The sequence below is a fragment of the Chinchilla lanigera genome, unplaced genomic scaffold, assembly GCF_000276665.1.
Source record: "Chinchilla lanigera isolate Chin_1 unplaced genomic scaffold, ChiLan1.0 scaffold00051, whole genome shotgun sequence".
NCBI lineage: Eukaryota > Metazoa > Chordata > Mammalia > Rodentia > Chinchillidae > Chinchilla > Chinchilla lanigera.
Window position 1 is genome coordinate 1,380,605 of NW_004955452.1, and position 16,772 is coordinate 1,397,376.

Sequence of the window (16,772 nt, forward strand, 5' to 3'; positions counted from 1 at the left end):
ATTTCATGGCCAGGGACAGCAGAAAACTGTTGTAGAAGGTGAGATTCTTATTCTAGAAAAAAGTAGAACATCTGAGGATGTTTGAGATTTTTTTTCTCAGGAGAATGTACTAATGCAGTAAATGCCAGTACTTACCCTGATTATCAATATCTAGTAGTATGTTAGAATTATTTATTATGTGCTCAAAATATACACTAGTGTTCCAAAAGTTTAGTCTAACAAATTGGCACTTCAGAAACATACTTTTAACATATAGAGCAACCCAAAGTGGAGGGTAAGCGACCACTTATTTAGAGGCAAGATGCTCAAAAGATTTCCACCCACATTCAATAAAAATTGTTTTCTGGTAACTGAACAGCTTTAGTCTTCAATGTTACTTGTAACTAAACACAGAGACATTCTTGTAAATATGTTTAGAATATAAAGAAAGGAAACTACAGCAGTGATTCTAATAATATATTTTATTTTAGAGATAAAATCTATTTTGAAATCTATTGGGTAAAATGTCAAAATGATTTTTCAGGAATCACAAAGTGGATCCCAAAATTCTGAAATAAACATGTGGTCTTTGCCCTAGACCTAAAGGGAGAAAATATTGAAAGTAGAATGCACTATAATTATACTCACAAAATAGGCAAGGTTATCAGCGGTATGGACCTGGATAGCTGCTGCTTGGGGCTGAATAGCTATAGAAACTTCTTGAGAATTGAGGCCCATGATGCAATAGTAAACCTGTACTAGAAATGATGGCATGCCCTATGATGTATGAAAATTATTCAATAAATCCAGTTCTAATCATCCAAGTTACCAAGTGTTACATTAAACATTTCTCCTCAGCAGGAAACACTAACTTACTTACGAGGAGCACAACATTATCAAATAAGTTTTTAGACAACTACAGAAAAGCTAATATATCCCTACTCCAATATTAGGCCACGAAAATACAAGCTACTAGAGATCATTTCATAATCAGGCCTCCTCTACAATCAGCCAAGATAAGAAATACTGCAAGAAAGCAAAGGCTTTCCAAAGCCAACGCTTATCTTCCAATAACGCAGGACCCCAAATACATGATAACGCACTAAGAAATACAAAAGAGAACTAAGAAGTGTATCTATGAATAGGCTGGTATACAGGAGCACCAACATGACTTTAGTTTAGAACAAACTAAAGGTTCTAACAATTTGCACTAAACATCCAACCTGCTGCCGTGCAGGAAAATAACTCAAATCAGTCAGAAAATCTATTCAGCTTCTTGGCATATTCATCAGCAGCAACTACAGTAAGTATATATAACTGATTATATGGGAAAAAAGTGGCTTGGGCCACAATCTATCATTCCTAGTAAGCTGTTTCCTGCACGGTGGATTTATTATATAGAAAATGGGCAAAATGTGTATAACCATATGAAAATCCAAGCCACTGACAGTGGTGTGAGGAACCATAGTTAAAATAGGCACCCTAACTCCCAACCCCCAAAATCAGAAAGATAAAATAAATATAATTTATGATGGTTGGAGAGACAGGATCAGATTGAAATGGCAAGTGGAGGGAGGATTTCCCAAAACAAAAGTGTAAAAGCTATGCTGTAAATTCACAAAGAAGGAAGATCTCTCAGCCATGCCTTGTATTCCTTTTATGTAGGGAAGGGTACACGCAAAGAGCTAGGATAAGGATCAAAAGGCTTGCTACCTTGTATATACACAAAGGCAATTCTTTTAACTCAAGTTTCAGTTTTAACATCTAAAACAAGTGAGCCACAGTACCTGGGTCCAAGAGGGAGAGCAGCTTTGAGACTCCAGTGAAACAGATTTTGTGGAAACACTTTTAAATAAATCACAATTAAGTAAACTGTAACTGGGGTGTATAGAACACTGAAATTGAAAGAGTACTTGAATTTGAGTCACAAAATCAGGATTGGAATCCTGTAACTAGTTAACTATGTGAATGGGTGGACTTTACCACTTTGAGCCTTTTTACATAAGACATTCTAATGATTGTAGACTGAGGGACATTATAAGATGGCTGCTGAAATGAGAGCTTTGGAGATGGTATAGTCATAACCCCAGTGATGCCACATGATTCTGGCCAAGTTACTTAGCACTAGAGTGGTTTTATTCATAAGTGGGATGATGACATATACCTCTTAGGACTGCTGGAAGATTAAATGAGATAGCCTAAGTGAAGCAAGTAACAGTGGCTGGCATATTGTAAGGGTCCAATAAACAGCTAATGTAGCTGTATTTAAACATTTGGAGGTATACATGATGTTTATGATTAAAAATTAGAGTAACCTACTTTACAATAACATAGTTATCAAAGAAAGAATATAAACAAATGAGAGAGAGAATTACAAAAAGCAAGAGAAGTGAACATCTATCCCAAAATGATGGTAAAGGAAGCTTCCCATATACAGGGTGTAAAGAACCGGTGACTGTGCATACGCTTCTTAGATACATTCACATGGAAATATTAAAAGCAAATAACCAGCGTAATAGCTACAGGTTTGAACAAACTATCCCTAAATGACTGCCTAGCTGTACAGCTTCCTAAAGACTTGCTTTGCAACGTGATGGTAATGCTGTCTGGGGGTAGTTGACAGGGCTTTGGAAACATGAAGACCAGCCAGTGAGAACACATTCTTCAAGAATAGTGATTTATGGTAATTTTTGTCCATAAGTGATAATAAATTCAACAGGATTCTTACATTCTTAAGTGAACATGTATTGGACACAAACATTTAGTCCACAACAACGGACACTGGTGGGCACTGGCTTCTCAGGAGATCCACTAGCTCTGGTTAGTTGGAACAGAACATGAAGAATGAACGTCTCAGTCTGCTTGAGCTGCTATAATGAAATACCACAGACTGAGAAGTCCAAAACCACAGTGCTGTCAGAGTTGGTTTTTGGTGAGAACCTTCCTCCTGACTTGAAGATAGCCAGCTTTCTGCAGTGTCCTCACATAGGAGGGAGAAATATTTGGTACCTCTACCCCTTCTTACAGAGGGTTATGGGTGGAGTCCCATTGATCTCATCTAAACCCAATCACCTCCCAAAGGCCCCAATTCCTAATACCATCACATTGAGGTTTAGAGCTTCACTTCTTGACTTTGGAGAGGACACAAACATTTAGTCCACAATAACAGACAAGGTAGATGCTTGTGAACGTGACACAGATGATAGCAAGAATGAAAAGTGATGTGTGCCAATAAGAAAAGAATGTATTTAAAACGGGCTCCATGCCACACACTTACAATCCCGGCACTCAGGAGGCTGACGCAGTATGAGACCAGACTGGACTACACAGTACGTTCAAAGGTAGCCTGAACTGTGAGATTCAGGTAGCCTGAACAGTGAGACCCTGTCTCTAAAACAACAAAATAAGTATTTAGACAACTATAATTTTCATAGTAGTTTATGATTGATTACTGATTGATCCTGGTGAATAAACCCAGAGAACACTGAGCTATATCCCCATCCCTTTTGAGACAGGTCCCCCTAACTTGGCCAGGCTGGCCCTAAACTTGGGATCCATCTACCTCAGCCTCCTGAGTAGCTTGGATTTCTAGTGTGTGCCACCATGCCTGGATTTGTGTGTGTATTTTATTATATGGGTTGAGAGTGGTTTCTGTTTCTCAGAGAACATGGGCGTCAGCATGAATATTTAGTAAGGCTGCTTGGTAAGCTACATTTACTAGAAAGTACCTAGCTTTTAATTTTACACAATAGTAAAGTAATAGTGTAGTATTAGTGCAATGAGGCCTATCTATGTACAGATCACTCAGTAAATTTGGATATGAATGTTGTCAGTAGCAGAAAGTAACAGGACTTATACTGCTGACGTATTTGTTAGTGTGAGCACAGACAATTCTTATCCCTCAAAGGATCAAATTTCCAGAGAATTATCAGAGGCTGTCATCTGTTTGATATCATGATAGTCAAACAGGAGATGAGAAAATGAAGAACAAGCCTTGGCCTTGGTGAACATGGTCATGATTTTCAGTGCTGTCTCTGACACAAAGATGCCAGTAGTAACCCACGACCCAGTAGTCATTTTGCCCCCAAAGCATGTGTTAGTCTGAGGTAAATATTTGGAACAACTAGTATAATGTAAGCAAATGATACTTTTGCGCTAACTTTAAAGCAGGTTTCTATAGGGTAGTTCCTTCATTTTGTTTTTTGAGACAAGGTCTAACTATATAGTTCAGACTGGCCTTGAATTTGCTATGTAACCCAGGCTAGCCTCAAACTTGCAGCAATCCTCCTGCCTCAGCCTCCCAAATGCTGGGATTACATGGGTGTACAACCACACCTATAGGATAATTCTTAAATAAATAGCAATAAAACAATTGTTCAAATGTACCTTTGGAGTTTAGTGATATACTAGCCTCTATCAGTAACTTTGCCCTGACCTTAGAAAACCACTTGCTAAAACTGTACATAACTTATACTTTGCATACACCGAACACAAGTGCCAGAATGCATCTCTACTAGGTACACTCAAAGAGGTATGCAGTGGTGAGGGCTACTCATGAGATTCAAAAGCGAGTGTCTGAAAGTTATTGGTGACCAGTATTTTTTTCAATACACTCTTGATCTTCCATTAGACAAGCCACACATTCCTACTTCTTTAGTTGACCTTGGCCACTTACTGATGCCCAAGGCTGACTTCATGTCTGTTTGGGTTGTTCCTTTGAGGTGCTGGAGACTGAACCTAGCTACCCTGTCACCTCAATTCCAGATCTTATTTCTGAGATTTAACTATCTTGTGTCATTCTATACTCAATTTTGTCATTATTTTCACATTTTTATCTTAAGCACTAAAAGATGCAACACACTAACATTCTGGATGTACAATAACAGGACACAGAATGCTTAAGGTTGCTAATGTCAGTGTCAGTCTTTGCAGCTGAGGAATTCATGCCTGGTACAACAGAGAGAACAAGTAACAAAAGTGGTCACTAGGCATGAAAGGAACTCTTTCAAGTTGGCAATTCTTTCATTCAGGCATCTCACTCATTAACAACATAATCTGTGGGCCTGTTATGTGCCAGTGACTATTCTAGGCACAGGGAACTGTGTAATGAACACAAAAATCCCTGCCTTTGGGAGTCTGTTATCTTAGAAGGATTCTGAGATGGGAGTTTTTTCATTTCAATTATGAGTAAATGCTTTGCTGTTTATAATGAAAGTCATTCCTAATTGAACTAGCAGAAACAATGGCACACCCCAGAGGCACAGTTTACTGTCTCTTAGGATCTCTTTAAGCTTTATGGTTCTCTTAGTGGAAGCAGGGAGCTATGGAAAGGTATGTATATACATATGTATAATACATACAGTACAATTTGGGAAAGCCAAATCTATTGCATCAATTTTCTCTGTAAATACTTTCTAGTATGTATGTAGGTATATGCCTGAAATTCCAGCTACCAGAAAGGTTGAAACAAAAGGATCTCAAGTTCAAGGGAAGCCTGGGCAATTTAGCAACACTATGTCTCAAAAAGAGCTAGGGCCTAGAGTGCTTGCCTAGAATGCATGAGTTCTTGGGTTTAATCCCCAGCATAGAGAGAGAAAAAAAGCTAGTTTCCATTTGCATAATACAAATAACACAGAGAAACTCAATATATTCATTGCTAAAAATCTTAAGTTTTTTGCCATATATGCTTTAGGGATTGAACCTAGAGACTGACATGTTAGGCAAGTGCTCTCCTACTGAGTGACACCCGCCCCCTTTAAACAATTAAACATTACAGTGAAGCTCAAAAGCCATGTTTGTTTTTCTTAATTTTTTAAAGTTCAATGAATTATGACAAAGAAATTTCATGAAAAATATCACTTATAGCACCAGATCAAAAAACAGAACACCACAAGCCTCCCAAACCACCTGAAGCTTTCTTCCAAGCACCACTACCTTCCTGCCTCCAAGTTTCAAAACCTCCTAGACATTCAGCAGATCATGTCCTTGTTTTTCTCTGTTACAAAGTAAGTATTCATCTCCAACACCACAGACATGTACATCCAAACATCATGAGTTTCTTTTCTTTTTTCATTTTTGACTTTAAATAAATTACATAGCATCTTTTGGGCCTGGCTTCTTTTGCTCAAATTTACTATTCTGGTAACAGTCACTCATATGCACATAGTGATAGTTTAGGCTCACTGTCCTTATATAAACCTGCAACAATTTATTGATCCATTCTGCTACTGATGGACACTATTTTAAGATTTTTTTTTTTAACATGAAAAACACTACGAACACTTTAATATAGTTCCTCAGAAAGGTATCAAGAAATGTACGGTAACTGATTAGGAATGTACCTAAAAATGCAAATGCTAGCTATAACAGAAAAATAATTCTAGTTGTATATAGTACTAAATTCTTTTCCAAAGTGGTTGCTGCAACTTGCATTTTCACTGGTAGTACTGAGCATTCTTGTTGCTTCAACTCCTGGAAAATTTAGCAAATGTGTTATGTATGGCTTTATTTTGCATCTAGTTGGTTAATTTTCACACATTTGTCAAGTCACCTGGATATGCCTTTTGTGAAGTGTTTGTGTCTCTTATTTGTTTAAAAACAAATTTTTGAGTTTTAAAAACTGATCTGTAGTTTTCTTAAAATCATTTGCTATAAGTCTGTTACTGGATTTTTGTGTTGTAATTATCTGTTACTGTAGCTTGCATTTTCTACTTTTTATAAAGATACCTGTTGGGCCAGGGATATCGCTTAGCAGCACAAGTGCCTGCCTAGAAAGTGCAAGGTCCTGAGTTTGATTCCCAATATCAAAAAGAAAAAAAGGTATCTGTTGACGAAAAATGTTTCCTTTTTTGGTGCCAAGAACTAAACCCAGGGGCCTGTGTGTGCTAAGTACCTGCCTTACCATGGAAGCAGCTCCTAAGCTCCTAGTTTCAACGTAGCACAATTTAGTAAGTTAATAATTTTGGTTTTGGGGATTGAACCCAGGACCTCTTGCATGCTAGGCAAGCTCTCTACCACTAAGCTACATCCTCACTCCTTTTTTACTTTCTTTTGAGACAGAATCTTGCTCACTTGCCCAAGTTTACCTTGAATTTGCAACCTTCCTACTTCAGCCTTCCTAGTACATGGGATTGCAGGTCTACACCACTGTACTAGCTCCAATGTATCAACTTTTCTTTATAAATTTGTGTGTTCAGGTTAAGAAATCTTTAGACAATTTATTACTATTTTTAATGTTTTTCCCACCACAAGTAGCTTTACTATAGCTAGTCTAAAAGTATCTTTTTATTTTTACTTAAAAACAAAATATTCAGGATTGTACAGAGTTTTTAAAAATTCTGTGGCTTGAGTGGGGTATGGTGGTGCATGCTTGTAATCCCAGAACTCGGGAGGCTGAGGCAGGAGGATCTCTGTGAGTTTGAGGCCACCCTGGACTACTTAAGAGTTCAGGGTCAGCCTGAACTATAAAGTGAAACCCTGTCTCAAAAAAAAATCTGTGGTTTTAATATATTAGTAATTATAAAAAATTTCTCAGCCATTCATTTTTAGTTACAATTTTTTTTAAACCTTCAATCACCTCTGATGCTGGGACCCCAAACTAAAGCAAAGTTAGATCGACCTACTGTGGCCTCCCTGTCCTCTACCTTCCCTCTGCGTTTTACTTGGTGTCTCTGTGCTGCATTCTGGACCTCTCTTCTAGTTCACAGTTCTGTTCAGTTATGTCAGATGTGCTATTAAGCTCATCCATTTAATTTTTAAGTTTATCATAGAAATCAGATGTAGCATTTCTGTTTGTTTCTTTCTTAAACTTTCTGGTTCTCGGTTGAACTTTATAATCTTGTCTTTATTACTTTGCACATGAGCGTACACATTTAAAATCTATGTCTGATACAGTCAGTATCTGGAGCCCCGTGGGACATTATTTCCAGCTCATTCTCATTCAAGCTGTCTTTTTGCCTTGTGTGCCTGATCATTTCTAATTGTGGGCTACATATATTTAAAATAAAAATTCATTAGAGAAATAATATGACGATTAGTATTACTGAGTTTCTAAAAAGATTTCTGCTTGTTTCTTCATGTACCTACCGGTAACAATGTGAGATCTCATAACCCAAACTCAAGGATTGAGATGATCGGATCTTAAACTATAGTCCTTGTGAGAAGAGGTCATAACTGGCTCACTCTTATTCTAAGTATTCAGTTCTCTGGATCCCACTTAAAATGTAGGAAGTCTTACTACAGCTTTTTTCTACCATAATTTTTGGTGAGAACTAGCCTCAACTTTTGCTCCCCTTGAAAATTTATGAAAAATGAGTGTTTCATAACTCAGCTGCGTCTTCAAAGGGAAGTTTCACCAAATGTTTCATTCTCTTCTTGGATCTCTATCTTTTCTATAATTTTAGCCTTAGTAATTCTTCAATTTCTTTTAGCTCTGACAGAGTCAAGCTTTTAAAAAATACTGTGACTAGCTTTTTTAACTGCCCCTTATAGAAGGTTGTTCTGAATTGTCTAACCTGTCATTACCAAAAGCCAAAATAATTTCCCCTGAGTATTTTTCTTAATCTCATTTCCTTCTTCCATTATCTCAAATTTGATGTTTATTATTTACATTTGTATAATTATATATATATTTAATAAGTAAGTCTTAATTAGTATATTATTGTGATTTTGCTGTACTGGGAATCAAACCCAAGGACCTGTGATCCTCCTGCCTCCACCTCTTAAGAGTGCTGGCATTATAGGTATGCACCACCACACACAGATCTTTGCACTTTTTTGATGCTGCCTTTTGAAACACAAAAGTATATTGGTGAAATGCATTTTATTATGTGGCTGTTATCCTTTTAGATGCTACATCTAACAATTCACTGTCAAATCTCAAGTCAGGCAGATTTATCCTTATGTTTACATCTAAGAATTTACAGTTTTGGGCTCTATTTTTAGGATTTTAGTTTAGGCTTACTGTTTTTTGTTTGTTTGTTTGTACCAGGAATCAAACTCAGAATCTCATGCTTGCCAGGCAGGCGCTATGCCTCTAAGCTGTATCCCCTGCCCAGGATTTTAGGTTTTTTTCCCCTTGAGGTACTGGGGATTAAATCCAGGGCCTTCACACTGATCTGCATCACTCGTTCTTTATTTTTATTTTGAGACAGACTCTTGCTAAGTCGCACAGACTAGGTTCCAATTTATAATCCTCCTGCTTCAATCTCCCAGGGTGCTGGGATTACAGGCAAGTGCCACCATATCCAGTTTGCCCTGCTTCCTCAGGTTGACTCATGTGGATACACTTGGTACTACTTTACTGAGTTTTCTTTTTTTTTTTGGTGAGGTACTGGGGGTCAACCCCAGGGCTCAAACACTGTGCTAACATTCTCAGCCCTTTTTATTTTGAGACAGGGACTTGCTAATTGCCCAGGCAGGACTCAGACTTGTGATCCTCATGTCTTAGCCTCCCTCAGTTCTGGGATTACAAATGTGTCTCACAGTGCCTGACTCTTCATTAATTTAAAATGCTGCTTATATATATTATTTCTATTATATATAATTACATATAAATATAACATATTTATATATTATTTATATATCTTATTATTCAGATTCACTAATCAAAACTATTGTGTCCTATTTAGGGCATATTTGTTTTTATTTTTTGCTTTGTTTTACTTTTGGTTCTACAGACCTAATCCAAGGCAAGTGTTCTACTAATGAGCTTCAGTCCTAGTATATTTCAATTATTCCTGATTACTGACAATTAGGACCAACACACAAGTAAACATTCTCACAAGTGATTCCTAGAATGCATGTGGGAACTTTTCTGAGGTCTATATGGAGTAGGGATTAAAAACTGAGGTTTAAAGAGATTAGTAACTATTTCCATTAACTGGTTTAATTTATTTTGGTAATGGGGTTTAAAAACCAGATTAATAACTTTCAAGGTTGTAACGTTAGCAAGAGCAGAAATTTGCAACTTGCCAGACAGGTACTGTGCCACTGAGCTATATCCCCAGCCCAAGAAATTTGCAACTTAAAGTTTAAATTTTACAGTAATCAAACACTGTCAGAGTCCAAAACCAGTCTCTGTAGTCACTATGTCATGCTGGAAAACGCTTCTCTCTCTGTACTTGGACGCTCATCCCTCAGGATCAACTCGAATTCTATTTGTTCCATAAAGGTTAGTCATTCTCACCAAGTGATTTTATTCCTCCAAGTTACTTTTTTGTGCATAAATCATCTAGTCAGGCATAAATATACTGCTATCTCAGAAAACATCATCTAAATGATTTTTCCATCCCTTGGAAATGTTTTTTGTCAGAATGGATTTTGAGCTCCATGTAGCTTTTTCAAGTCCCAACAGACTTACCTATCTTTGATAAAGGTACCCAAAAATACTGGTCGACTAACAATATTTTGTTTTTGTTTTTTGAGAGAGGGTCTTGCTATGTAGTTCAAGCTGGCCTTGAACTCATGGCAATCCTCTTGCCTTAGCCTCCTGAGTACTGGAATTATGGGTGTGCACCACTGCCCCTGGCTAGAATAACAGAATTTTAAAACTCATACTTTATTTCTAAGAAGCAAGGCTCCACGACAGTGAGTTGTGATAATTAAGAAAAAGCTCAAATGTTAAAGGACACACATTTCAGACACAAATACCTTGGAAACAGCAATAGGAACAGAATAGGGTAGAGTAGAGTTCAATGAACAATCATCAGAAGCTGTTTGGTTTCCTATTTTGTTCTGCCCTAGATTTGACAGGCTGTGGAGATCAATGGTGTGGACAATGTAAAGAGAGAGAAATCTAACAGTTCCAAAGAGATGAAATTATCAGTTTTGAATCTTGACAAAAGAAAAAAATCTTTCACAGAGGCTAGGATTGGAAACAAGAGGTTATTTAATTTCAAATTTAGCTAAATGTAAAAGAAAGCATTTACTTTATTTTGATGATACTCCAGGAAAATTTGGTTACTTGTGACAATAATTTCACATCACTTATTAATTTTAGTTTCTTTGCATTGCTGGGGATCAAACCCAGGGCCTTGTGCATGTTAGGCTAGCGCGCTACCACTGAGCTCCATCTCCAGAACCACAATACTAATTTAAACCTTACTTAATCTTACTCACACTGGATGGGATCATCTCATGTGCCATTCCAGACTAATGTACTAGAGAATACATTTTAATAAAGCATAATTTTTTATTCAATGAAGATATTATATTAATAAATGCTAAAAATATATTCTCCCCTTTACATTGCCCCAATAACACTTCTGGGAAGAATGTGCAGTGAGGGGAGAATATACCTCTTGTAGATTTCTGGTTTTACGCCTTCCTTTCTTCTTACCGTTACTAAACATCGACACATGTTTGCGTAAGCCACAGAGAAACTGGGTTCATCAATAGCCTTCTCAAAGACCAGGTCAATGACTCCTTTCAGCCGCTCCTCTGTGTCAACAGTGAGTCCTGCCACTTGCTTCATCAGTTGGTTGAACATCTGCGGTGTCAATTTATTTAAGATACTTCGAACTTTTCTAAAAAGTTCCTAGCAGGACCACAAGGAAAAAAAAATCATTAGAGTACGACAATACAGTACTTTCTGGAAAGACTTTTAAAATGTAATTTATATTAAGTTTAACTTCTCAAATTAATAAGGATTGTGAACTATTCAGAAAAGTAATTACATTCACTGACTTTAACAATAATCAAACATTCTACCCTTTTTGACTACTGATACAGGATTCTAAGAACTAAGTATATTTCTAGTTCACTGGCAGGAATGTTACACCCCCTCTCCCCCGCCATAACACACACTGCCCGAGATAAGGTTTTGCTATGCAGTTCAGGCTACCTTTGAACTCACTATATAACCCAGCCTGAACTTGAACGGTGATGCTCCTGCCTCAGCCTCCCAAGAGAGCTTGAATTACAGGTGTGTGTCACCACGCCCAGCTAAGAATGTCACTGAGTACATTTCTTTTCTTTTCTTTGGCACCAGGGATTGAATCCAAGGCTTTTGGTATGGTGGGCGTGGTGCTCTTACACTGAGATTGTTTGAAGGCAAAGGTGACAATGTGTATCAAAAACTTTGAAAGTGGATATGTCTTCTGAACCAATAATTCTAGTTTTAGAAACTTGTTCATATTCAAGGATAGGTAAAAAGATTTTAGGCAGAATAACCTGTATTATAATCTTTCATAGGAAATAACTTCAGTCCAGGTTGCGCAGTGTTCAAGGCTAGCCTGAACTACATAGTGAGACCCTATCTCAAAACCAAACCAGGCTGGGCATGGTGATACATGATTGTAATCCCAGCACTCAGGAGGCTGAGGCAGGAAGATTGCTGCAAGTTTGAGACCAGCCTGAGCTACAAAGTTAGGACTTGTGTCAGTTATAAAAATGGCTATCTACAACTCTACTTAATGGTAAAATTTTAGATACTTTCCCCTAAGATTGGAAACAAATGAAAAAAATATCTGTTCTTACCATTCCCACTTAATATCATAACAGGTGCTAATGAGCAATAATGCAAAGAAAAATAAAATAAAACTGTATACTCACAGGGATATAATTAGGTTAAGTCAGTTTTCCTCCAAAGTTATCTACATGTTTTACATAATTCAAATAAAATTCCTACAGGGGCTTTAAAAAAGTCAAGTTCATTCTATAATTTGTATGAAATGATAAACTTAGAAGAGCCTGAGCAATTGGGGGCAAGGGGAAGAGGACTCACACAACTATTTCAACATGAAGCATATGTAGTTACTATATAAAAACTGTGATATTGGCCAAAGGACACACACAAAGCTAAAATGGAACAGAATGAAGAATTTAGAAACACACTCACAGAGACATGACTAGATTTTCAACAAAAACTGCAATGGACATTCAATGGATAAAAGACAGTCTTACAAACAAAGTGTGTTGGAAAAACTGGACATTCATTTTTTAAAAGGGGAACCTTAATCCATACCTTGTACCTTTTAAAAAACTCAAGAGTTAGGGCTATAGCTGAGCAGTAAAGTGCTTGACTAGCATGTGCAAGACCCTGTGTTTGAGCCATAGCACCACACAAAACAAAGCAAAACACACACACACACACACACACAAACTCAACTAAAACTGGCTCACAGAACTAAACATAAATTTGTTTCAAAATATCAAGGTTTAGAAAAAATCAGGCATTCTTATATTAGGCAAAGATTTCTTAGATATCATAGCAAAAGCACAATCCATTAATGAAAACATCAATAAACTGAATATAATCAAAATGAGAAGCTTCTATTTTGTGAAAGATACTGTTAAAAGAATGAAAAGACAAAGCATAGAATGGAAGATAATGTTTGCCAAATATACATTCCATAAAGGACTTATATTAAGAATATGTAAAGGACTCTGAAAACTCAGCAATAACAGAATGTTATTACTCACTCAATTAAAAGGGAAAAAGACAGAAATTTTACTGAAGATCTAGGAATTACAAACAAGCACATGAAAAGATGTTCAACATCATTTTATTTGGGAAAAACAAATTAAAGGTACAATGAGATACCACCACATATTCATGAGAATAACTAAAATTTTTTTTTTTGTTTTTTTTTGTTTTTTTCCGGTACCAGGAATCGAACTCACAACCTCGCGCTTGCCAGGCAGACGCTGTGCCGCTGAGCTAAATCCCCAGCCCCAGTAATAAAATTTAAAAGCAGAAAAGAACAAATGGTGAGGAAGATAAGGCATAATTCAAACTCCCATGAACTGCTAGTGGAAATGAAAAATGCACAACCACTTTGAAAATATTTAACTTTATTTGTATGTTCCAGTAAGGTCCAACATATGTTTACCAAAAGATCCATCAATACTATGGCTAAGAATTTACCTAAAAGGAAGAAAATGTATGTTCATACAAATCCTGTAGGCAAAGTTTACAGCAACTTTAGTTATAACTGCCAAAACTTTGCAAATGTTTGTTCTATGAATAGATGAAAAGCTAATATTACTCAGCAAAACATATAAATAAAAACACAGCTTATCATAATTATAATAATGAGTGAATTTAAAATGTATATGTTAAAAGAAATGATGATTAAAATGATTTAATTTACATCATTTTCATGGAAAAAACAACAGTACAGGGACAGAGAACAGATCAGTGACCACCAGAGGTGAGCCTGAGAAAACAGAATACATTCAAAGTAACATAAAGTGCTGATGTTTGAGGTTCAGTGAAAACAATATATATGTTTCCTTTATAAAAAAAATTATGTATCTTGACTGTGGTGACAGTTAAACGACTACATGTGTTTGACAACAATTATAGAAATGTAAAAGGAACTTTTACTATAAGTAATGTCTCAATTAAAAAAAAAGCTGTAAAGAAAAGATGACATAATATCTAAACAAGCTTGTAAGATGTTTTGATTGCTTAAAAACCTTACCTGAATACAAGGATATTTAGAATATGTGTAAATGTTAACAAGTTTTTCTATTCAGGAGATAGTAAGTCAATTATAAAACTATATTGTCAAGGTTTTCCTTTTTTTTTATTTAAGGTTTTCTTTTTTAGCAATGAGCCAGTATTGCTTTTATAAAGAAAGAAAAAAAAAGCCTATTAGGGACAGGAGAAAGAAGATGCTACACCTTTTAACAGCTTGTATTAAGTGAGGTAATAAAGTTTAGGTTAAAAATGTTAAATTCTCCTTTCTATAAAAATCTTCAACTAGCCCTACTTTTACAAGATAATGTAAGCCTAGAAAAATAGGATAATAATTATTTATTATAATAATATCTACTTGATATCCATTAAATTCTCTATTAGGCACAAATGAAACATAAAGCAGAACTAATGCCTTCCACACAATCAAAATCTAGCTGAAAAGATATTTTCAAGATATTTACAAGACAAAGAAAGTACTAGGATTGAACAGGGACCAATAAAGAGAGTAGTTTAGATATGATATTAGAAGTCACAGGTACTGCATCGTTCAGGAAAATAGGACAAATTATGGCAGACAGAAAAGGCTGGTTAACTGAAAAGAAAAAAAAGATTTTGGGAAAAGGAAAACATTTTAGGTTGAGATTGTTATTAAAGAATTCTTATTTCGAGAACAGAAAGAACAACCAGGAACTATTAGAGGAATAGTATATACTAGCTGTGGGACAAATGACATCTTAAATGCTAGGTTTAAAAGTTAGGAATGAAAAAGTAAAATTAGTGCTTCAGGTAGGTGAGGAAGGTAGCAGAGGTGGGAATCCTGCACCACAAGGACAGAAGAAAGATAAAGCAAGGAACCCCAGGAGTGGACAAGATCACTGAAAGACATTCATAATGTTTTAATATAGCGATTAAATAAAATCAGTGTACAAAAGTTTTCTGGTGGTACAGGCAAACATATATCTATTGTTTTGAGAAAACAGAAAGAAACAGAATAACAAGCAATAGGCAGCATTAGGTATACCTATGCAGAGAAGAATAAAAACACCAAAAAAAAAAAAAAAAAAGAAGTGGAGTAAGATGTTTTATTTCAAAAAAAAAAACGGCCAAGAAAAAGTATTTGCATTAGTTCTTAAAAAGAAGGTTTAATTCTCTCTTGAATTTGCTGTATCTATCCATGAAAGAAAACTTAATGATATCTCATGTCAATCTAATATATCTAAGTAATCTTTGTGTTTTTGTGATAAGAATTAATAATGAGAACTCCATAACAGAATAAAGAGAGGCAGATTACATGTCACAAAAACTGGACTACCCAGTAACCATGACACAAGAAATGTACTACTAAGTAAACAGGCAGCTTATCTCTTGAAGCTTTTTTATATGGAAAAAAGGGAAACATGTATTTTTTCTTCAGGAGTATAAAAGACTCTATCTAATAAAATAAGGTATTATATCTGGGCATGGTGGTGCATGCTTGTAATCCCAATTCTCTAGGAAGCTGAAATAAGAGGATGGAAAGTGTGAACCAAGCCTGGCTAACAATTTAATGAGATCTTGTCTCGGTAAAATAATACAAGTGCTTTACATACTAAAACAAAACATTTTAATGCTGAAGATCTTCTAGAAATTTTAAACTATGTAAGACATTTAGGCCCTCATAATTGTTAAACATTTCTCAGGGAGACTGGAGAAAAGATATGGAAGGCAATTACTTTAAAGGTTGAGATACACAGAAATGAGATGGAGATTAGGGAGCTGATTTCAGTAAATGTAGGAAGATATATTTAGCAACTTTATGTAAGAAAATGTGGTATTTATACACAATGGAGTACTACCCTACCATAAAGATAAACCTGAGTCATTTGTAGGAAAATGGATATACCTTAAGACCATAATGTTAAGTTTATAAATCAGACACACAACCTTACACATCACCTGATTTTTCATAGGAAGCCAAATTATAAATACAGGGCAAAATAAAAGATAGATTATAGGAAGCTAGGAGATGGATCTTTCTCAGATGGGAAGGGGATCAACAGATGGAGGGAGGTGAGGGAAAGGAGGCAAAAAGGGATTAAGATGTGTACATATACCAACTTCACACAGGAAATGTAAACATTATGTACTGCAAGCATGTAATAAATTTTTTCTAAAAAAGAGAGAAATGAAGGCCTGATAAGGAAGATGAAAGCAATGTTCGATAAATTAGCACAGGAGAGAAGCTTTATCACTGAGAATATAAAAATCATTTTTAAAAACAGCAAACACCATTTTAATGACAGAAGTCTACCATGTATGAGCCCATTAGACATGGTGACTATTTGCAAAAAGCACACAAACAGCAATTTCATTTCAAGAGAAGGAAGTG

The 16,772-nt window shown here is 35.9% G+C and overlaps 1 protein-coding gene across 7 annotated transcripts in view; it reads right to left on the reverse strand.

The window, feature by feature from the left end:
• Eif4g3 (eukaryotic translation initiation factor 4 gamma, 3) overlaps window positions 1-16,772 on the reverse strand; it is a gene marked incomplete at its 5' end in the record, with an annotated part of 297,239 nt that overhangs the window by 52,502 nt on the left and 227,965 nt on the right. For all 7 annotated transcript variants that reach the window (XM_013519513.1, XM_013519514.1, XM_013519512.1 and 4 more), the window contains 1 exon segment: window positions 11,318-11,515. In XM_013519513.1, coding sequence (XP_013374967.1) covers window positions 11,318-11,515 — 198 coding nt within the window.